This window comes from Oncorhynchus tshawytscha, linkage group LG33 (assembly GCF_018296145.1).
Source record: "Oncorhynchus tshawytscha isolate Ot180627B linkage group LG33, Otsh_v2.0, whole genome shotgun sequence".
Taxonomy (NCBI): domain Eukaryota; kingdom Metazoa; phylum Chordata; class Actinopteri; order Salmoniformes; family Salmonidae; genus Oncorhynchus; species Oncorhynchus tshawytscha.
In genome coordinates, this window is record NC_056461.1 from 11,087,029 (window position 1) to 11,112,135 (window position 25,107).

General features: G+C 41.6%; 1 protein-coding gene across 2 annotated transcripts in view; it reads left to right on the forward strand.

The window, feature by feature from the left end:
• Positions 1–25,107, forward strand: part of LOC112230880 (laminin, gamma 3) — a 252,515-nt gene that overhangs the window by 20,681 nt on the left and 206,727 nt on the right. For both annotated transcript variants that reach the window (XM_024397226.2, XM_024397225.2), the window contains one exon: positions 23,545–23,849. In XM_024397226.2, coding sequence (XP_024252994.1) covers positions 23,545–23,849 — 305 coding nt within the window. The remainder of the gene's footprint in view (positions 1–23,544; positions 23,850–25,107) is intronic.

Consider the following 25,107-nt stretch of genomic DNA (forward strand, 5'->3'; position numbering starts at 1 on the left):
TTGACATAACTGTCCAGTTTGAGTGTTTGTTGCAGCTCATTCCAGTCGCTAGCTGCAGCGAACTGAATAGACAAGTGACCCAGGGATGTGTGTGCTTTGGGGACCTTTAACAAAATGTGACTGACAGAACGGGTGTTGTATTTGGAGGATGAGAGTTACAGTAGATATCTCAGATGGGGGGAGTGAGGCCTAAGAGGGTTTTATAAATAACCATCAACCAGTCGGTCTTGCGACAGGTATACAGAGATGACCAGTTTACAGAACATTGTAGAGTGCAGTAATGTGTCCTTTAAGGAACATTGGTGGCAAATTTGATGGCCGAAATGGTAAAGAACATCTAGCTGCTCCAGAGCACCCTTACCTGCCGATCTATAAATTACGTCTCCATAATCTAGCATGGTCATCTGAATCAGGGTTAGTTTGACATGTGGGGTGAAAGAGGAACGATTACGATAGAGGAAACCAAGTCTAGCTTTAATTTTAGCCTGCAGCTTTGATATGTGCTGAGAGGAGGACAGTGTACTGTCTAGCCATACTCCCAAGTTCTTGTATGCGGTGACTACCTCAAGCTCTTAACCCTCAGAGGTAGTAATCACACCTGTGGGGAGGGGCATTCTTCTTACCAAACCACATGACATTTGTTTTGGAAGTTTTCAGAACAAGGTTAGGGGTAGAGAAAGGTTATTGGACACCAAGAAAGCTTTGTTGTAGATAATTTAATACAAAATACGGGGAGAGCCAGCTGAGTATGTGTCATATACATATAAATGGATAAGAGAGCTTCCTACTGCCTGAGTTATGTTGTTGATGTAAATTGAGAAAGATTGTGGGGCCTAGGATCAAGCCTTGGGGTACACCCTTGGTGACAGGCAGTGGCTGAGACAGCAGATGTTCTGACTTAATACACTGCACTCCTTGAGAAAGGTAGATGGTAAACCAGGCCAAATATCCCTCACACCAATACTCCTTAGCTGGCCCAAAAGAATGGAATGGTCTACCGTATCCAAAGCTATGGCAAAGTCAATAAAAATAGCAGCACCGCATTGCGTAGAATCAAGGGCAATGGTGACATCATTGAGGGCCTTTAAGGTTGCAGTGACACATCCATAACCTGAGCGGAAACCAGATTGCATAGCAGAGAATACTTTTGACATCAAGAAAGCCAGTCAGTTGATTAGTGACGTTTTCCCAACCCTTTTGATAAACAGAGCAAAATAGAAATGGGCCTATAACAGCTTGATCTCCATCTTTAAATAAAGGACGAACCGTGGCTGCCTTCCAAGCAATGGGAACCTCCCCAGAGAGGAGAGACAGGCTTGGTGATTATAGGGGCAGCAACCTTAAAGAAGAAAGGGTCTAAACCATCTGACTCAGATGCTTTTTTTGGGGTCAAGTTTAAGGAGCTCCTTTAGCACCTCGGACTCAGTGACCACCTGCAGGGAGAAACTTTGTAGCGGGGCAGGGGAAAAAAGAGGGAGGAGCATCGGGGCTAATCATATTATAAGGGATGGGAAATGTTGGATGGGCAAGGAGGCATGGCTGAGTCAAATAGGAATCCTTGACTTAATGAAGTGGTGATTAAAAAGCTCAACCATGTGCTTCTTGTCAGTAACAACCACGTCATCAACTGTAAGGGACATGGGCAGCTGTGAGGATTCTCCATTCTCCAGGTCTTTAACCGGTTTCCAGAACTTCTTGGTGTAAGCCTTCAGATAGCTACTTTAAGGAGCAGTTCTCTAGCTTTGGCCTTCCGGATAACCTAAGTGCACGTATTTCTCATTTGCCTGAATGAGAGCCAGTCAGTCTGAGAATGTGTGTGCCGAGCATTTCGCTAAATGCAATTCTTGAGGTGGAGTAACTCTGCAAGATCACAGTCGAACCAGGGGCTGAACCTGTTTTTAATACACATTTTCTCTATGGGGGGTGTTTCTTAACTTGTTATGGCTGCAATCCCGCTAACGGGATCGATATGACAACTACCAGTGAAAATAGAGGGCGCCAAATTCAAACCACAAATCTCCTAATTACAATTCCTAAAACATACATGAGTTTTATATAATTTTAAAGTTAATCTTATTGATAGTCCCACCAAAGTATCCGATTTCAAATATGCTTTTCAGTAAAAGCACTACAAACGATTATGTTAGGTCTCCACCAAACCACAATAAGCACAGCCATTTTCCAGCTAAATATAGCATTCACAAAAAGCAGAAATAGAGAGAAAAAAGAAACACTAACCTTGAATTATCTTCATCAGATGACACTCATAGGACTTCATGTTACACATGCATGTTTTGTTTCATAAAGTTCATATTTATATAAAAACATCTGAGTTTACATTGACATATTAGATTCACTAGTTCCAAAAACTTCAAGTGATTTTGCATAGCCACATGGTTTCAACAGAAATACTCATCATAAATGTAGATGATAATACAAGTTATACACATGGAATTATAGATATACCTCTCCTTAATGCAACCGCTGTGTCAGATTTCAAATAAAGTTTAAGGAAAAAGCAACGCATGCAATAATCTGAGACGGAGCTCAGAACAGTAGGCAAATTAGCCACCATGTTGGAGTCAACAGAAACCAGAAAATACATGATAAATGTTTCCTTACCTTTGAACTTCATTCGAATGCAGTCCTAGGAATCCCAGGTCCACAATAAATGCTTGATTTGTTCGAAAATGTCCGTTATTTATGTCCAATTAGCTACTTTGGTTAGCGCGTTTGGTAAACAATTCCAAAGTCAAAGTGCGTCCACTATAATGTGACAATGTCCAAAAGTTCCGTTACGGTCAGTAGAAACATGTCAAATGATGTACTGAATCAATCTTTAGAATGATATTTACATATCTTGAATAACATTCCAACCGGAGAATTAGAATGACTTCAGATGACCGGTGGAACGCAGGTCAACATCTAGTGGAAGGCATAGGAAGTAAAAACTCATCCATATCTCGCTGTAATTTCAATGAGAGCTTGGTTGAAAATCTGCCACCCCCAGAAAAAATACAAACAGGAAGTGGAATTTCTCAGGTTTTTGCCTGCGATATGAGTTCTGTTATACACAGACATAGTTCAAACAGTTTTAGAAACTTCAGTGTTTTCTATTTAATAATAATAATATGCATATATTAGCAACTGAGATTGAGGAGCTGGCCGTTTACAATGGGCACCTTTTCATCCAAGCTACTCAATACTGCCCCTGCAGCCAAAACAAGTTAAGGACAGGTATATCTATAATTCCATGTGTATAACTTGTATTATCATCTACATTTATGATGAGTATTCCTGTTGAATCAATGTGCCTATGCAAAATCACTGGATGATTTTGGAACTAGTGAAGGTAACTCGCCAATGTAAACTCAGATTTTTTTTAATATGAACTTTATCAAACAAAACACGTCATCTGATGAAGATCATCAAAGGTTAGTGATTCATTTGATCTCTTTGTGCTTTTTGTGACTCTTCTCTTTGGCAGGAAAAATGGCTGTTTTCATTGTGGTTTGGTGGTGACCAAACACAATCGTTTGTGGTGCTTTCGCTGAAAAGCATATTTGAAACCGGACACTGTGTTGAGATTAACAACAAGACTACCTTTAAAACGGTATAAGATACATGTATGTTTGAGGAATTATAATTGAGATTTTTGTTTTGAATTTGGCACCCTGCACTTTCACTGGCTGTTGTCATATCATCCCGTTAACGGGATTGCAGGCCAAACATTAAGAAATGTAAGCCTATGCAACAGTACTGTAGCAGTGAGGTTTGTGCAGTAAGCTATACGTCCAATACATTATCACCGCATCCTGGCTTTGCTTGTATTTACCTGCCATTTGCGTAGATGTTCGGGACATTTTTAAAATTATTTTTCAAAATTTGAGGCAGGCTATATGATCACGCTGGTAATAGATCCATTGTTGTATTACTTTTGAGGCACAGCTGAGTGAGCATACATTTAAATAATTTGCTTTTTATTTTACTGGGCTGATGGTGCCTGCATCTGATGGTGCCTGCATCTCATCTGATCGACTGAGGGTCGTCTCTCCACATCCCTCCTCTCCCTTTCCTCCACTGACACTGACCAAAAAGGGACACAGTCTTCCAGCTGATGGCAAAACTCGAGTCGCACCACATTATTTCTGCCTCATGCACAAACTCATGTTACTCGTATGAACAGAGAAAGGGAAATATTCCTAGATATTAAAAAAGACCAAAGCTGCTAATAATAACGCAAGCCAATAGATACACTTTCCTACTCATTCATTACTGCTGCACTGCTTGTTGTAGAGCTGAGTGGAAATAGGAGGAACGTGCATTTCATGGCTTATAAAAGTGTTGAATAGAAAGTGTTGACAGTGCTTAGTAAGAACTTAAACATGAACGCACTCATAAAAACAGCAGCTCTTTGCTGTATTCGTTGAGTATCTCTCTAGTCATGGTTTTACATGTTTTGAAATCTCAGTATCAATTTTGTGTTTACTGCAGACTCGGTCATCTGAGCAATCTGATTGGCCAGCAGTGGCATAGGCACTTGATTTCCTTTCCAGGCCCACCGGGAAGGCAGAGTCCGTACCTTCAGACACACCAAACGGCAACAGTTTGCCTACCCGGTGCACAGGGCAGGTGAATTGGCTGCAACTACTATCACCCCCAAAAATAGGAACACAAGGCTTTATCGTTTTTTACAGAAATGTTTGGCGATCAACTAAAAATGCCTTGGAGATTGGCGATCGACCGGTTGGTGACCACTGCTTTAGGACTTGGTCAGGTGGTTTAAAACCAGTTTAGGCGAGGATTCCCTTAGGGGAACTCCACCCCCCTTTTCAGCTGAAACGGTGGCGCAGGGAATGCAAAAATATTCTTAGAAATATTTAACCTCCACACATTAACAAGTCCAATACCTCAAATGAAAGAAACACCTTGTTCATCTACCCAGCGTGTCAGATTTTAAAATGTTTTACGGCAAAAACATAGCATATATTTATGTTAGACCACCACCAAAACAAAGGAAAAAAACGCAGCCATTTTGTAGAAAAAAAGATACAAAAGCAGGATTTAAAAAAAATCATTAACTAACCTCTTGAAAATCTTCATCAGATGACAGTCATATGACATGTTACACAGTACATTTGTTTTGTTCGATAATATGCATTTTATATCCATAAATCTCGGTTTACATTGACGCCAAGTTCAGAAAATTCTCCAAAATGTCTGGAGAACTTATAGAAAGCTATGTCAGATAACAGATATACTCATCATAAACTTTGACTAAAGATACATGTTCTACATATTCTGTTCTGCAACCGCTGTGTCACATTTTTTTTTTTTTTACGTTACGGAAAAAGCCTAACATTGCAATAATCTGAGACGGCGCTCAGACGTAACAATATTTCTCCGCTATGTTGGAGTCAACAAAAATACAAAATTACAACATAAATATTCCCTTACCTTTTGGTCTTCGATCAGAATATAGTGGAAGGAGTCCTAGTTAAACAATAAATCGTTTTGTTTCATAATGTTCAATTCCAGTGTCCATGTAGCATCATTTGCTACCACTTTCAGCTCAAATGCCCAAAAAATTACTTCTGGTCCAGGATAATTTTGCATCAACTTCCAAATTACATATTACAGGTCGACGAAACTGGTCAAACTAAGTGCAGAATCAATCTTCAGGATGTTATAAACGAATGGCATTCCAACCGGACAATCCTAGTTCATCTCGGGCTGATTGGAACAGAGGAAGCACTCCAAACGCATATGCGCTTTCAAGCACATGAATATTTTGCGACACTGTAGTAAATTCCTTCCCATTAGTTCAAAGTTCACAGCAAATGCTCCATTGCACTTTCTACTGAATGAGGACATCTAGTGGAAGACATAGGAAGTCCAGATCCATAACTTGTTGGGAAGGGAGGGGGCGATGACGTCAAAGTTGCCCCAACTTTCAGAATTCCAAAACTAGTTTGGAAGATTGCCTGCCCTGTGAGTTCTGTTATACTCAGACATAATTCAAACGGTTTTAGAAGCTTCAGAGTGTTTTCTATCCAATAATAATAATAATAATAATAATAATAATAATAATATGCATATATTAGCAATTTAGGACAGATTTTGATGCAGTTTACTATGGGCACGCAATTCATCCAAAGGGGAAATACTGCCCCCTATCCTGAACAGGTTTAAGCATGTCCCAGTTTAGGTCACCTAGCAGGACAAATTCAGACTTTGTAAGGGGCCAGGAGAGACGTTAGGGCAGGTAAGTTACAGGCTGGGGCTGATGGAGGATGATAACACTCAGCAACAGTCGACAAAGAGCTATTTGAAAGTTGAATGCTTAAAACCAGAAAAACAAATTGTTTGGGGACAGACTTGGTTTGAGACATCTTAGCATTGAAGGCGATCCTTGGTAATGATTACCACTCCCCTATCTTAGGAAGATCTTTTTTGACGAAAAAGGTTATAACCAGAAAAGTTAACAGTATTCCAAACAGTCTTTCTTAACCATGTCTCAGTAATGACCAACACATCTGGATTGGAGCTGTGAATCCACACTCAATTGATCCATTTTAGGTAATAAGCTTCTTGTGTTAACGTGCAGAAAACCCAGGCTTTTACGAGAGCAGAAATCCGCATAAGTCAGAATTGGGGCTAGCAACAGTAGATGGGCCAGGGTGTACATATACATTTCCAGACACCAGATGTCATCAACAGTAATACAATCAAGGCACTGCAGTGGACAGGGAGAGCTCTGCAGTGTTGATTTATGACATTTCAATGTGCATTAGATGGAAACAAGATCCTAGTGTACAGCAATTTCATCAGGTAACACGAAAACAAAGCCGGCGAGAGATGGTTAGAAAAGGATGGGAGGCCAAAAGTCTGTGTAACCAATTGGCATTGTTGAATTTGATTATCACAATGGCAAGCTAGTACTGACGGTTTGGTTAGCTAAACTAGCAATTCTGCTTGGTTACCAGAGCAACTACTGTAGCTATCTAGTAAACTTGCAAACTACTTCAGTGGATGTTGAACACATTTCTAGTGTTAAATCTGTTAAATCATAGCCATGGTATGAAACGAATAAGCAACTTGGGCAACTCTTTATCCATTCTCTTGAAAAAAATGCAACCTCGTGGAAGGTCAACACAGCTTCCACGTCATAGCCCCTCATTGATTATCCCTTACGTAATTGCGTATATTTATTACAGCATTCTGTGAATAGTGCATTGTGGAAACATTTTGTGAGGGGAAAGAATTGTTTGCTCATTAACATATTTTGAGACTTGCCTTGCTATATACTGAATGTACAAAACATTAGGAACACATTCCTAATATTTAGTTGCAACCCTTTTTGCCCTCCGATCAGCCTCAATTCGGTGGGGCATGGACTCTACAAGGTGTCAAAATGTTCCGCAGGGATGTGGGCCCATGTTGACTCCCAGCCTTCCCACAGTTATGTCAAGTTGGCTGAATGTCCTTCAGGTGGTGAACCATATGTAACAAACACGGGAAACTGTTGAGGATGAAACATCAGCAGTGTTGCAGTGAGTGACACTCAAACCGGTGCGCTTGGCAGTTACTGTTCAAAGGCAATTACATTTTTTTGTGTTGCCCACTCACCCTCTGAATGGCACACATACACAATCCATGTCTCACTTGTATTACAAATCTTTATTTAACCAATCTCTTCCCCTTCATCTAAACGGATTGAATTGGATTTAACAAGTGACATCAATAAGGGATCATAGTTTTCATCTGGAGTCACTTGGTCAGTGTATGTCATGGAAAGAGCAGCTGTTCCTAATGTTTTGTACACTCAGTGTAATTGTTGCACCCTTTATTGAGAATGCTGTACCAATTGAACTGATGTGGCAGTAGTGTTGTAACAACGTAATGTTTATTGGGTACAGATCATAGTGACAGTGGGTCTTAAACCTCCAATGGTTCAACATTAAGCCGTGTCCTTTTAATCGGTTTTGCCCTGTAATCACGGGCCAGTTTGGAAGCCTTTGTTTAGGCCTTTGGAGTCGCAAGTGATATAAAACACCAAATATGAATAAAGATGCTGTAATGTACAAATACCTAGCAACCAACGAGCTTGCACTAATACCATGTAATTACAGTAAAGTATTGTGTAATGCCAAAATGATTACAGTAGCATTTATTTTTCTTACAGTATAGGCTAACTTCAGTGTTTAACTTCATCATTTAGCTGCATTTTACAGTGACTTACAGGAAGCTGGTGATAAGTTCATGTTTATATTACAGTAACATACTTTGCACTTGCCAGAGATGGGCAAAAATGCATCCAAAAGGTATTTCATTACAAATGCAGGATATTTAACTATAACAGTCCCAGTAACGGTTACGGAAACATTTTACTTGCTATGACTGTGATGTGTTTTTTTATAAACCTTCGATGAATGCAGTGACAACAGTGTCTGCTAAATGACCAAAATATGAATTCACTTCTTTGGGATAGGTGGGGGGCACTAGCGACCTCGATAACATCCGGTGAAATTGCAGAGTGCGAAATTCAAAATACAAATATCGTAATATTAAACATTCATGAACATACAATTGTCTTACATCGTTTAAAAGCTTCATTTCTTGTTAATCCAACCGCGTTGTCAGATTTCAAAATACGTTTTGGTGAACGCATACCATGCGATTATCTGAGGACAGCGCCCCACACACAAAAGCATTAAACATTTTCCAAACCAGCAGAGGTGTTACAAAAGTCAGAAATAGCGACAAAATAAATCGCTTACCTTTTGAAGAACTTCCTCTGTTTGCACTCCCAAGGGTCCCAGCTACACAACAAATGGTTGTTTTGTTCGATAAAGTCCTTCTTTATATCCCAAAAAAGTCAGTTTAGTTGGAGCGTTTGATTCAGTAACCCACTCGTTCAACGTGCATACAAAGGAATCCCAAAAGTTACCAATAAACTTAATCCAAACAAGTCAAACAATGTTTCTAATCAATCCGCAGGTACCCTAATATGTAAAGAAACTATAACATTTAAGACGGAATGTAGTATGTTCAATTCCGGAGATAAATAACGAAGTGCGAGCCCTCATCCACACACCAGAAGACTACAGTCCAAAATGAGAGGACCTTGAAAAACTACAATTACTAAGTCATTTTTCAAAAAACAACCCTGAAACCCTTTCTAAAGACTGCTGAAGTCTAGTGGAAGCCATAGGAACTGCAATCTGGGAGGTATTCCTTTGAATCTACCATAAACAATCATTTGAATTGGCTGTGACCTCAAAATACAATTCTAGATGGATTCTCATCGGGGTTTTGCCTGCCATAGCAGTTCTGTTATACTCAGACATGATTTTAACAGTTTTAGAAACTTCAGTGTGTTTTCTATCCTATACTACCATATGCATATCCTAGCTTCTGGGCCTAAGTAACAGGCAGTTTACTTTGGGCAGGTCATTCATCTGAATTTCCGAATACTGCCCCCTAGCCCTAAAAAGTTAAATTAGCATTTGGAAAGAATACTGCTGGGTATTATTCTAATGAGCTCCGCCCTCAAACTATTTGTATTTTGATCCAAATTTGAACCTGTTTGGGTAGTAGGTCTTTAGAATAATACCCAGCAGGGTTCTTTGCCAGCTAAATGTTTTACATTTTGGTAATTTAGAAGACACTCTTATCCAGAGTGACTTACAGTCAGTGTATTAAACAAAGGTTAACAATAATATACCACAGTCATAGCAAATAAAAAGTGTATGTTACCATTTCAGAGAATGTTGTAACTTCCAAGTATATATTTGTATTAGAAAAAAATGTGATATACATATATTTTAGCTAAACTCAAAAAATAGGCTCATTAAAACTTCTTATGGCTGAGATCCCGTTAACGGGATCGACTTGACAACAGCCAGTGAAAGTGCAGGGCGCCAAATTCAAACAAATCTCATAATTAAAATTCCTCAAACATACACATTTTTACACCATTTTAAAGATAAAATTGTTGTTAATCCCACTAGTGTCTGATTTCAAAAATTCTTTACGACGAAAGCACACCAAGTGATTATGTTAGGTCCCAGAAAAACAGCCATTTTTCCAGCCAAAGAGAGGAGTCACAAATAGCAAAAATAGAGAGTGAATCACTAAACTTTGGTCTTCATCAGATGACACTCATAGGACTTCATGTTACACAATACATATGTTTTGTTTGATAAAGTTCATATTTATATCCAAAAATCTCAGTTTACATTGGCGCGTTACGTTCAGTAATGTTTTGCTTCCAAAACATCCGGTGATTTTGCAGAGAGCCACATCAATTTGCAGAAATACTCATAATAAACATTGATAAAACATACAAGTTTTATGCATGGAACATTAGATAAACTTCTGCTTAATGCAACTGCTGTGTCATATTTTAAAAAAGCTTTACAGAAAAAGCACACCATGCAATAATCTGAGTACGGCGCTCAGACACAAAAGAAGCTATACAGGTACCCGTCATGTTGTGGAGTCCACAGAAGTCAGAAATAGCATTATTAATATTCACTTACCTTTGATCTTCATCAGAATGCACTCCCAGGAATCCCAGTTCCACAATAAATGTTTGTTTTTGTTCAATAAAGTCCATTTATATCCAAATACCTCCTTTCTGTTCGCGTTTAGTTAACAAATCCAAATTCCCGACACGCAGGCCAGACTAAAAGTCATGAAGTTCTGTTTCAGTTCGTAGAAACATGTCAAACGATGTATAGAATCAATCTTTAGAATGTTTTTAACAAATCTTCGTTTCAACCGGAGAATTCCTTTGTCTTTAGAAATGCAATGGAACGCAGCTAACTCTCACAGGCGCACGTGAGACTGAGCTCATGGCACTCTGCCTAACCTCTTACTCAATCAGCTCTCATTCTCTCCTCCTTCACAGTAAAAGCCTCAAATAAGGTTCTAAAGACTGACATCTAGTGGAAGCCCTAGGAAGTGCAATTGAACCCCATAGACACTATATTCAATAGGCAAAGAGTTAAACTACAAACCTCATATTTCCCACTTCCTGGTTGGATTCTTTTCTCTGGCTTTTGTCTGCCATGTGAGTTCTGTTATACTCAGACATCAATCAAACAGTTTTAGAAACTGCAGAGTGTTTTCTATCCAAATCTACTAATAACATGCATATCTTAGCTTCTGGGCCTGAGTAGCAGGCAGTTTACTGTGGGCACCTTGTTCAAGCTACTCGACACTGCCCCCCAGCCATAAGAAGTTCCGGGCCAGTGAAATACAAAATATTAGATATGAATAAAAGTATGGAAATACCTATATCAAATACATGTAAGAGAAATACTGCTTGACTTTGGCACTAGCTACCTTTGCCTATAAAACTGCAACAGTTTACTAACTACTGTGCTTCCAGTAATGCACGGTAAATTTGTTATAGTAAAGGTCCTGTAAATCTGTACATTTACAGTAACATACTGGATACTGTAATTTACTGTCAAACTACAGGATTTTTTTTCTTTAGTGTACTGTACATATACAGCTGTCTATATACAAACAACTATGAACAAACTACTACTGTTTACATTCACAAATGTAACTGGTTTCAAGATACTTTCAATGCTAAAAAAATATATTAAGCTAAAGTGTTTCTAGGGCAGAATCGCAAACGAATCGCAGAAGTGTCAAACACTTTCTTTTTCAACCACGTTGATGTTATCCCTGTCAAGTTTAGTAATGATAATCTACAAAAAAATTAAACTGTCCCCAAACTTTCAAAGCGAACAGAGAATCTTATAAATATCCAGAGTAGCTTGGTAAATATTGAGTCTACTGTGGAGATGTAGTTTAGTCTAGGTCTGGGCCACTCAGGACACATAGCTGTGTGATGACCGGATGGCTGGGCTGGAGAGGGGTCCAAGGTAAAACCTATTCAACACAGTCATTTTGATTCAGCTACTCAGTTCAAGTGGTTCTCTGTTGCTGTGTTCACTTATCTGAGAGCACAGAATGAACATTGAACACAAAAAAATGATTTTATTATTACTTGATATTCAGTGTAAAGATAATTGAGATCTATGGGTCAACTGGAAATACAGATTAAAATTCTTGCAAGCCTTTTTGATGAAAGATTGACAAAGCTGACTCATCAACCAGTAACACAGAAAAACACACTAATGTCCTTCTCAATTAGACTGAATATCATCACAGGGGACACAGACTTTCCACACATTTTTTTCTCCTCTTCCTTTTCTTTCTCTTTTTTTATCTGTGCCAGCCGAACTAAACTCACCTCATGCTGAGAGTAAATTAAATTATTTGAGTGCTGCTGTGGGAAAGATGGTGTTGCTGAGTTGGGACAGCCAAGAGAGGAAGTCTAACTGTGAAGATGGCTAATGTTTTGGCAGAGAGGAGTAGACAGATGTCATTAGGCTGTATATTCCTATCAGGGTGATGGGTATTTTACTAAAAGGTTTCAACTTAAGCCTAATTAACAGTCTACAGACGCAGAGAAGGAATGGTCCGGCGTACCATTTTGATGCGGCTTTGACATCACCATTCGCAGTCAACGAACAGCCCAATCACGCACCTCTCAAATTCCTAACCAACAAGGCATACACGTTTTGGACTCTGATAGATGCTTAAGGCCTCATGCACACTCACACATTTGTTTTAAACAAACAATACAAAAGGCCCAATAATATGTCAATCTATTTAGTACAGGCTTAACTGCATTAACAACAAATACGGAATGTAATATGACATATTTTGGAGAATGATCCTCGGGTTCCAGATGCTGATGACAGGTTTGCTGGACTGCTGGCATCGAAACTCCCCCGCTGGGAGACAGGATGTCTTATGACGGGCCTTTAGGTTATTATAGCTGGTGACTGTGCAGAGGTGGAAGGTTGTCGGTAACTTTTTCTGTGACACGCAAGTGAGCGAACATGAAATCTAATTACATCCCAAGATTTACGTCCATTGGTAGAGAGAGAAAGGTGATGATAGGTTAATAAACAGCAAGCGTGAGGAATGTGCGTTATTGTGCCGTGCTCATAGGCTAAAAAGTAAATAGGTGAATGGCATTCCGCACATAGCTAAATATAAGGAGAACAAACAAGATTCTATGCTGATTATGATACGCTTGTACAGTATACATTCCCACTATGCCTGTAGTTTCTTATTCTATGTGAGTTATGCTTACTGGATAAAGTTAAAGCTAGCGTTCAGGCCAGCCTTACTGATTTGAACCTTTGTAAACTACATTAATGTAAGGCCATTTAAAGAGTGCAGGTTGGTTGTTGCCTACTAGGTCACCAAGAGTGGACGAGGGCGGTATTGCGCTGAGTGGTATAGAAAAACACCAAAGGAAGCTAGTGTTCCTAGCCAGCGTTGTGGATTCTCTGCGCTGTTTGAAAGCATGTATTAGGGTGGTTGATGCTCAAGATAATGTGTGCTCTGATTCACACACATAACCGACATACAGTTCAATAATCAGACATTTTTACAGTTCACTTATCAAGAGATATTTAGGACGGAAACACGTACTTATTCTCAGCATGCTCCTTATGGTTGACAGCCCATGCAGCAGCAGAATCATCCACAAGTGGCCATGCAAGCATGAAGATTCTGCAAAATGCAGAAATATAGTGCTTTCAAGGTTTAATTGAACACGGCTTGTGAGACTACTCTCCACTCAAACAAAACAACAAAAAATGTATGCTCACCCCCAGTGCCTCAATTAGACTATAACATCAATTATAGCTAGAAGTTTGCAGAGCCTGCCAAATCCCTCTGACGCCCCCACATAAGAAATTCAGAGGACATTTCTTCTTTGCTGGGGATCTGCCAGACAGACGGGGCTAATTTAGATGCCTATTTTTCTCAGCTTTGGCTCTTCCTTTTTATAAAGAGTGTATGAGTTTATAAGAAAATCCCTGAGATAAGTGTATTCATCCCTCCCTCGCCCCTCCCTTCCCACATTTGTCATTTGTATCTCTTTCTCTATTCATGTCTCCCCTCTCTGTCTCTCACACACCCACATGCACTCTCTCGTTCCATCTCTCCCCAACTCTCTCCTTCTAGCCCTCTTTCTCTCCATTTTTCTATCCATTTATCCCTTAATCGCTTCCTATGAAGCCAGATAGATGGTTAATAAGGCACTAGAGGTACATCAACAAATCAATGACATCTTCAATTCTGTCACATGCACAGTCCACCCTTAAAGGTGTCAGATGTTGTGATTGTTTGTTTATTGGTTGGTTGGCTGGATGGTTGTTTTACCTTTGAGGCCCACCGTGGTGTGCTCAGCATACCCACTAATCAGGGCCCTGTTGAGGTGTCTGCTTTCTTGCCTATCTGAAAATCATGCCGGCGTTCAGATGTGAGGTTTTGCTAAATCAGTTCCACAGGAAACATGCATGCTCTGCAATGATGACTGTCAGTCTGCTTTCCAAAGTCTTAAGTTGCCTCAATCGGAACACATTATTAATGTAGCTTTCAAGACAACAGTTTATGTTTAATTGATCCCTGGTTCATATCTGGTTCCATACCAGTGGAATAAATGAGAGATTAAAGGTATATTCCTAACCTGCAGGAATTATATTAATCTCTTTACAAGCAATGGTAATTAAACCTGGCCCCCATAGTTTTTTTTCTTAACTGATGAGATGTTTCATGTTGTTCCAGCCCTTCCTTTCCAACCATTTTCTTTCATTTTAGTGGTAGGCTACTAGACTAGTCTCACAGCCTACAACAGCCTACAACAGCCTACAAACTAAAAAAAATGCTGGGTTAAAAACGAGCCAGCATTGGTGACGTGACTTGCAATATTCTGATGACTGTAGTTTATTGAATCAACTATGTTTTAATTGTTACCCAATTAAATTAGTCATGTAACAATTAACTCATTAGGAATTTGGGGCACCACGGAAGAAGTTGTTTATAGAGTGACCATCTCCCAAATAAAATAAAATATGTGTTTTATATATATATATATATATATATATATATACACACACACACACAGTTGAAGTCAGAAGTTTACATACACTTAGGTTGGAGTCATTAAAACTCATTTTTCATCCACTCCACACATTTCTTGTTAACATACTATAGTTTTGGCAAGTCGGTTAGGACATCTACTTTGTGCGTGACACAAATAATTATTCCAACAATTGTTTACAGAAAGATTATTTAATTGATCATTCACTGTATCACAATTCCAGTGGGTCAGAGTTTTACATACACTTAGTTGACTGTGCTTTTAAAAAGCTTGTAAAATTCCAGAAATGATGTCATGGCTTTAGAAGCTTCTGATAGACTAATTGACTTCATTGGAGTCAATTGGAAGTGTACCTGTGAAGGCAGGCCTTGAAATACAATCAAACTCGGTGCCTCTTTGCTTGACATCATGGGGAAATCAAAAGGAATCAGCCAAGACCCCAGAAAGAAATTGTAGACCTCCAAGTCTGGTTCATCCTTGGGAGCGATTTCCAAATGCCTGAAGGTACCACGTTCATCTGTACAAACAATAGTACACAAGTATAAACACCATGGGACCACGTAGCTGTCATACTGCTCAGGAAGGTGACACTTTCTGTCTCCTAGAGATGAACATACTTTGGTGTGAAAAGTGCAACTCAATCCCAGGACAACAGCAAAGGACCTTGTGAAGATGCTGGAGGAAACAGGTACAAAAGTATCTATCTCCACAGTAAAACGAGTCCTATATCAACATAACCTGAAATGCCGCTCAGCAAGGAAGAAGACACTGCTCTAAAACTGCCATAAAAAAGCCAGACTATGGTTTGCAACTGCACATGAGGACAAAGATCATACTTTTTGGAGAAATGTCCTCTGGTCTGACGAAACGAAAATGGAACTGTTTGGCCATAATGACCATCGTTATGTTTGGAGGATAAAGGTGGATGCTTGCAAGCCGAAGAACACCATCCCAACCGTGAAGCATGTGGGTGGCAGCATCATGTTGTGGGGGTGCTTTGCTGCAGGAGGGACTGGTGCACTTGACAAAATAGATGGCTTCATGAGGTAGAAAAATTGGGGCTATTTTGAAGCAACATCTCAAGAAATCAGTCAGGAAGTTAAAGCTTGGTCGCAAATAGGTCTTCCAAATGGACAATGACCCCAAGCATACTTCCAAAGTTGTGGCAAAATGGCTTAAGGACGACAAATTCAAGGTATTGGAGTGGCCATCACAAAGCCCTGACCTCAATCCTATAGAAAATGTGTTGAAAATGTGCAGAATTGAAAAAGAGTGTACAAGCATGGAGGCCTACAAACCTGACACCAGCTCTGTCAGGAGGAATGGGCCAAAATTCACCCAATGTATTATGGAAAGCTTGTGGAAGGCTACCCAAAAAGTTTGACCCAAGTTAAACAATTTAAAGGCAATGCTACCGAATACTAATTGAGTTTATGTAAACTTCTGACCCACTGGGAATGTGATGAAAGAAATACAAGTTGAAATAAATCATTCTCTCTACTATTATTCTGACATTTCACATTCTTAAAATAAAGTGGTGATCCTAACTGACCTAAGACAGGGTATTTTTACTTGGATGTAATGTCAGGAATTGGGAAAAGCTGAGCTTAAATGTATTTGGCTGAGGTGTTTCTAAACTTCCGACTTAAACTGTGTGTGTGTGTGGATAAGTCACTTATTAACCATAAACCCATATCAGTCTCATTCTTCTCATTGACCGTCACTAACTTCTTGATTCTGCAAGAATCCCAGCCTTTTCTGATTATTCAGTGCTGCAAAAAATGATTTCATTTTTTATTTACAAACGAACTAAATAATTACACAGAAAACAAATACACACTTACATGAGACAAAAGTCCCTAGTGGACTGTTAAGGAATGTAATGTGTTTACGTGTAAATGTCTTTGTCCGTCATCTCTCTTAAACCAATCCATCCTTCTATGGGCAATGCTCGTTGGGTGTAAGGCTCTGGTTGTCCAGCAGAGGTCACAGTATCCTTCTTACAGTGGCTTGTGAAAGTATTTACCCCCTTGGCATTTTTCCTATTTTGTTGCCTTACAACCTGGAATTACATTTTTTGGGGGGGGATTGTATCATTTGATTTACACAACATGCCTACCACTTTGAAGATGCAAAATATTTGTATTGTTAAACAAACAAGAAATAAAACAAAAAAACAGAACTTGAGGGGGGTGAATAGTTATGCACGCTCAAGTCAATACTTTGTAGAGCCACCTTTTGCAGCAATTAGAGCTGCAAGTCTCTTGGGGTATGTCTCTGTAAGCTTGGTACATCTAACCACTAGGATTTTTGCCCATTCTTATAGGCAAAACTGCTCCAGCTCCTTCAAGTTGGATGGGTTCCGCTAGTGTACAGCAATCTTCAAGTCATGCCACAGATTCTCAATTGGATTGAGGTCTGGGCTTTGACTAGGCCATTCCAAGACATTTAAATGTTTCCCCTTAAACCAGTTGAGTGTTGCTTTAGCGGTATGCTTAGGGTCATTGTCCTGCGGGAAGGTGAACCTCTGGCCCAGTCTCAAATCCCTAGAAGACAAACAGGTTTCCCTCAAGAATTTCCCTGTATTTAATGCCATTCCATCAATTCGGACCAGTTTCCCAATCCCTGCCAATGAAAAACATCCCCGCAGCAAGATACTGCCACCACCGGAGATTCCCCTCCCGCCTTCAAATTTAAGACTGTGTTAAGGTGTCAGCCGTCCCACCCCCCCCTTCCCCTCTTCTGTGGCTAAGAGGGTCTGGTGGTTGTCAGCTATTTACCAAGCTGATCTGAGGCCTTGGATCCTCGACCAGGAGAGTCATGACACTGTAGTGGACAGAACACACATTGGGTTATTTTTAACCCAGCCATTTAGGTCACTTAGTTGGGTAGTTGAGCTATGATCCACTGGGTCAGATCAGAGACTGGAGGCATGGCTTAGTAGGGCTGGGGATTTCAGATGGTTATTTTTGGCCACCTGTGAGAGATGTCATTCCGGTTGATCATTTCTGTTGTATAGGCAACAAATTAAGGTTTAGCACTGGCAATTTTGTAGTACCAGTACGTGTCTACAACAGACTGTCAAATGTGTCCTTTTTTAAATAATATATTTCATAAAATGAGGGTATGGTTTGGGAACAGTGTTACAGAATATAATGCAATTTAAACCGTTACTTTAGACAACTGCCTTTGTATTGGGAAATGTTTATACTCTTTTGTTTTATAGAAATAGGAAAATAGATTGCCATGTTGGCAGTTGGATTTTGTTCTTAGAACACAATGTTCTAAGAACGGCAGTGGTGTAAAGTACTTAAGTCGTTTTTGGGGTATCTGTACTTTACTATTTATATTTTTGACAATGTTTACTTTACTACATTCCTGAAGAAAATAGTGTAGTTTTTACTACATACATTTTCCCTGACAACCAAAAGTACTTAGTTAAGTTACTTTTTAAATTCTTAGCAGGACATCGAAATTGTCCAATTCACTCACTTATCAAGGGAACACCCCTGGTCATCCCTACTGCCAATGATCTGGTGGATTCACAAAACACATGTTTTTGTAAATGATGTCTGGGTGTTGGAGTGTGCCTCTGGCAATCCCTGGGTGACTTTTACTTTAGTCATTCTATTAAGGTATCTGTATTTTTACACAAGTATGACAATTGGGTACTTTTTCCATCAATGTCAATTATTCCTTTCAGTGTAAAACATTCAGAATTACATTTGACACCTGGGTTTTCACGTGCACTCAAATGTTGTCATGTGTAGTGTCATGGTACCACATAGTGAAATTGTTCCTCCCCAGGTTGTCACATTTATATCCTGAGATTGTTTTCACATGTGTTCACGTGGTGTTTTATGTTATCACATGTTGCTTCTGTCATGACACTCACTCCTGGGTGAGGTTCAAAGATAGCCACCCCCCCTCGCTCCCACCAGAGAGGAAGGGTGGACGTTGTGGCGGTTTTATTACATAACTTTCTCTCCCTCTCCCTTGCCTTTGCAGTATTGAGAATGGAATGTGAGTGTTACAACAGAGACTTGCCAAAACTTTAACATCTAAAGATTGGACATTATAACAATATTTCTAACATAAAGAATGTGGGAAAAGGTTCGTGAAGATTGAAACAATCATGTCACATCATTTAGCATTTTGTGATGTCATTCTGGATGGTATAACAAGATAACTGTAACTCAAAGTAGAGAAGTCCGAGTTTCCCGATTTACATCTAAATGTTGTAAAACTTATATGGTTAAATATGAAACCATTTGTGAAAAGATAACAATGTGATTTAGCATTCTAAATTAGAATTGTTTTTCATATAGGGTACCACATGAGGGAGGACGATGTCTTCCCTGTAACGCACAGCTTTGAGATCACCTGCAATGACAAGCTCAGTCCGATGATGCTGGGACACACCGCCCCAGACCATGACAGACCCTCCACCTCCAAATCGATCTGGCTCCAGTATACAGGCCTCGGTGTAATGCTCATTCCTTCTATGATAAACGCGAATCCGACCATCACCCCTGGAGAAACAAAATGGTGACTCGTCAGTGAAGAGCACGTCTTGCCAGTCCTGTCTGGTCTAGCGACGGTGGGTTTGTGCCCATAGGTGACGTTGTTGCCTGTGATGTCTGGTGAGGACCTGCCTTACAACAGGCCTACAAGCCCTCAGTCCAGCCTCTCTCTGCCTATAGTGGACTGTGTGAGAGTTGACAGATTGTGCATTCCTGGTGTAACTTGGGCAGTTGTTATTGCCATCCTGTACCTGTCCTGCAGGTGTGATATTCGGATGTACCGATCCTGTGCATGTGTTTTTACACATGGTCTGCCACTGCGAGGACGATCAGCTGTCTGTCCTGTCTCCCTGTAGCGATGTCTTAGGCGTCTCACAGTACGGACATTGCAATGTATTGCCCTGGCCACATCTGCAGTCCTCATGCCTCCTTGCAGCATGCCTAAGGACGTTCACACAGATGAGCAGGGACCCTGGACGTCTTTCTTTTAGTGTTTTTCAGAGTATGTAGAAAGGCCTCTTTAGTGTCTTAAGTTTTCATAACTGTGACCTTAATTGCCTACCGTCTGTAAGCTGTAGTGTCTTAACGACCGTTCATTAATTGTTCATGGTTCATTGAACAAGAATGGGAAACGGTGTTTAATAAATCCCTCCCGTTGTCCTCGGGTCAGAGTGACCCAAGCCCTGCGTTTGGAGTGTTCCCCTCTGTGCTCGGGGTCAGAGTGACGCAGACAGCCAGCCAACACTAGCAAGGTGTATGTTATTGTGTCTACTGTGAGTGGCGAGGTTGTGTTCGAGGGCTTCCCCTCTGTGCTCGGGGTCAGTGACCCAGCCAGCCACTAGCGAGGTGTATGTTATTGTGTCTACTGTGTGAGGCGGGGCTCCCCCTCCGTCCTGGGGTCAGAGTGACCCAGGCCCTGGGCTGACCCAGGCCCCTCCGTCCTGGGGTAAGGTGTATGTTGTTGTGTGTGTGGCAGTGACCCAGGCCCTGCTTTTGTGCAGGAGAGCAAGCCAGCCAGTGCATGGTGCATCAGCGGTGGGTGAACAGCAGGCACGGCACACGCCCGGACATGCGGTGTGCAAGAGGGCAGCCACACTGCCAGTGGCACACGGCTACACACTCCCAGTGGGACAGGGGCGAACGCATGCCTCGTTGATTCACCTAGTCTCCCTTGTAAGCTGGCCGTAGAGACGATACTAATATTGTCAGCAACGCACATGGCTGCGCATTTCACCGCGGCGCAGGTCCTAGAACAGATCTTCTCCAGCGTCGATCAAGAAGACTACTCTGATTCCGAGGAGGAGGAAGAGGTTTCGGAAGACCAAGACGGGGAGGAATACCAGCACGAGGAGGAGGCCGGCGACGTGTCGCTCTCTTCGGAGGAAGACCCGGAGGAAGAGATGGCCTCCACCCAAGCCGAAAGGGAGACGTTGCTGTCAAAAAAAGGCCAAATCAATTTGGTCCCCCGTGGCCTACTGCCGCTGCGACAGGGCCCCGTGTGATCTGCTACGCTGAGCCGGCCTTGACGCCGAGCCCCACAGCCTTTGTCGTGTCGCGTGCCCACCTTCCACCTGTTCTTCACGCTGGCAATAGAAAGGATAATTGTGGACATGACCAATCTGCAGGGGGTGAAAAAATATGGTGACTGCTGGCGAGCCATGGACGCCACGGACCTGCGCGCCTACGTAGGGCTGCTGATCCTAGTGGGGTCCTGAGGCGAGGCTTCGGCCAGCCTGTGGGACGCGGAGAGCAGCAGGACCGTGTTCCGTGCTACCCTGCCGCTCAAGGTCTTTCACAAGTACTCGAGGTGCAGACGGATGACTGGCCCCTGGTCATCTTCCACAACATCCTCAACGTGTCCTACAACGCCTTTGTCATATGGCGAGACATCAAGCCTGACTGGATGCCTGGGAAGCGGAACAAGAGGGTGTTCATGGAGCAGCTGGGAAAGGCACTTGTTTAGCCATTGATCCAAAGAAGGCAGCATCTCCCCCGCACGGAAGCGGCGTCAGAGTGCTACGGCGGCTCGTGATCAACAACCTGAGGAGCCCGTGCTACGGCAGCTCGTGATCAACAACCTGAGGTGCCCGGCCTCCGCCCCGCTCGCTGCCCCAGCGGCAAGTAAGGGGAAGAGGTGTCAGCTCTGCCCACCAAAGAAGGACTCCAAGACACATGGTGTGCTGCAGGTGTAGGAAATACATCTGCAAAGGCTGTTCACACGCATACTGTCACAGTTGTGCCCATCGGGCATTTAGCCAAGACGGGACAGGGTGACACGGGATGTAGGCACAATACGAGGACGACGGGAGGGTTTAAACCCTTTACAATGAAGATCTGTGAAGTTATTTGGACTTTTCCGAATTATCTTTGAAAGACATGGTCCTGAAAAAGGGACATTTCTTTTTTTGCTGAGTTTAGTTCTGACAGTGCAGCAATATCTAACATGTAATCTAACAATTCCACAACTACCTAATACACACAAATCTGGAGGAAAGGGTTGGAATAAGAATATATACATATATATCCATACATATATATATGGATGAGCGATGACAGAGCGGCATAGGCAAGATGCAATAGATGGTATAAAATACAATATATTCATATGGGATGAGTAATGCAAGATATATAAACATTATTAGAGTGCCATTATTAAAGTGACTAGTGATCCATTTATTAACGTGGCCAGTGATTTCAAGTCTCTATTTAGGCAGCAGCCTCTGTGTTAGGGATGTCTGTTTAACAGTCTGATGGCCTTGAGATAGACGCTGTTTTTCAGTCTCTCAGTCCCTGCTTTGATGCACCTGTACTAACCTCACCTTCTGGATGGTAGCGGGGTGAACAGGCAGTGGCTCGGATGGTTGTTGTCCTTGATGATCTTTTTGGCCCTCCTGTGACATTGGGTGATGTAGGTGTCCTGGAGGGCAGGTAGTTTCCCCCCTGGGGCTGCGTTGTTCACCCTCTGGAGAGCCTTGCAGTTGTGGGAGGTGCAGTTGTCATACCAGGCGGCGATACAGCCCGACAGGATGCTCTCAATTGTGTGTCTGTAAAAGTTTGAAGGTTTTAGGTGACAAGCCACATTTCTTCAGCCTCCTGAGGTTGAATAGGCACTGGTGTGCCTTCATCACACAGTCTGTGTGGGTGGACCATTTCAGTTTGTCTGTGATGTGTATGCCGAGGAACTTACCTTTCCTTTCTCCACTACTGTCCCGTCGATGTGGATAGGGGGGGTGCTCCCTCTGCTGTTTCCTGAGGTCTACGATAATCTCCTTTGTTTTGTAGACGTTGAGTGAGAGGTTATTTTCCTGACACCACATTCCAAGGGCCCTCACCTCCTTTTTAGGCTGTCTCGTCGTCATTGGTAATCAAGCCTACTACTGTTGTGGTGTTTGCAAACTGAGCACGCACCCTTGTGAGGCCCCAGTGTTGAGGATCAACGAAGTGGAGATGTTGTTTCCTACCTTCCCCATCTGGGGGGTGGCCCGTCAGGAAGTCAAGAACCCAATTGCACAGGGCGTGGTTAAGACCCAGGGCCTCAAGCTTAATGATGAGCTTGGAGGCAATTGGCCTGCCATTGCGCACATTAAATTCTAATGGCCAATAGTTCACACGTTACTGAAAAAAATACTTCATTAGAATAAATATGAACATTTCTAATAAACATCAAAAACACTCCCAAAATGGGAGAAACCAAATAACGAGAGGTGCATAACCTGTGCCTAAAATCTTGAACTGAAAGGCAAGTGCAATGTTTACAGCGGTGGAGAGTAGAATAAGAAACTTTCATTTCTACATAAATCATAGTGATAAACAGACTCATGCATTTGTCCTTTTACATGTTATAAAATGTAATATTTGATTGAACTAACGATAGCATCATTGGCAAGCAATGTGTGTCGCAAACAATTAGACCAAGTCGGTTTCTGTGGGGAGAAATGGAGGGGGACAAAGTTTGCTGCTGAAATGCATTTGTATTTACATACTAATTCCTGCATCACTTCACACTGTAGTATACTAACTTCTGTATCTCCACAGGTAAGGCCTTTGAGATCACCTACGTGCGGCTCAAGTTCTACACCAGCCGACCAGAGAGCTTTGCCATCTACAAGCGGACAAATCAGGATGGACCATGGGTGCCCTACCAGTACTACAGCGCCTCCTGTAGCAAGACCTACGGGAAGAACGCCAAGGGATATATCCGCCCGGGTGACGACGAGAGGATGGCATTGTGCACAGACGAGTTCAGTGACATCTCCCCTTTGACCGGGGGAAACGTGGCCTTCTCTACTTTGGAGGGACGACCCAGCGCATATAACTTTGACCAGAGCGCCGTGCTGCAGGTGAGGATGTGTGTGCGTACAGTGAGTGGGGAAAGTATTTGATCCCCTGCTGATTTTGTATGTTTGCCCACTGACAAAGAAATGATCAATCTATGATTTTAATGGTAAGTTTATTTGAACAGTGAGAGATCCAAAAAAATGCATGTAAAAAATTATATAAATAGATTTGCCTTTTAATGAGTGAAATAAGTATTTGACCCCTCTACAGAACATGACTTAGTACTTGGTGGAAAAACCCTTGTTGTCAATCACTGAGGTGAGACGTTTCTTGTAGTTAGCCACCAGGTTTGCACACATCTCAGGAGGGATTTTGTCCCACTCCTCTTTGCAGGGTTTCGAGGCTGACGTTTGGCAATTCGAACCTTCAGCTCCCTCCACAGATTTTCTATGGAATTAAGGTCTGGAGACTGGCTAGGCCACTCCAGGACCTTAAAGGTTGAGACCAAGTCTGCGTCTCTCACATGGGTAGGCAGACCATTGCATAAAAATTGAGCTCTATAGGAGAAAGTCCTGCCTCCAGCTCTTTGCTTAGAAATTCTAGAAACAGTAAGGAGGCCTGCATCTTGTGACAGTAGTGTATATGTAGGTATGTAGGTCAGGACCAAATCAGAAAGATGGGTAGGAGCGAGCCCATATAATGTTTTGTAGGTTATAAGTATAACCTTGAGTTCAGCTCTTGCCTTAACAGGAAGCCAGTGTAGAGAGGCTAGCACTGGAATAATATGATACAATTTTGGGGTTCTAGTCTAGATTCTAGCAGCCGTGTATATCACTAACTGAAGATTGTTTAGTGCTTTAATCGGGTAGCCGGAAACTAGAGCATTGCAGTAGTCTAACCTAGAAGTGACAAAAGCATGTGCAGTGTTACGTAGATGGAAAAAAGCTGTTCTTGAAACAGTCTTGATGTGTTCGTCAAAAGAGAGATCAGGGTCCAGAGGAACACCGAGGTCCAGAGGAACACCGAGGTCCTTCAGTTTTTTTTATATGACTGTACAACCAACAAGATTAATTGTCAGATTCAACAGAAGATCTCTTTGTTTCTTGGGACCTAGAACAAGCATCTTTTGTTTTGTCCGAGTTTAAAAGTAGAACATTTGCAGCCATCCACTTCCTTATGTCTGAAACAGGCTTCCGGGGAGGGCAATTTTGGGGCTTCACCATGTTTCGTTGAAATATACAGCTGTGTGTCATCCGCATGTTTCGTTGAAATATACAGCTGTGTGTCATCCGCATAGCAGTGAAAAATAACATTATGTTT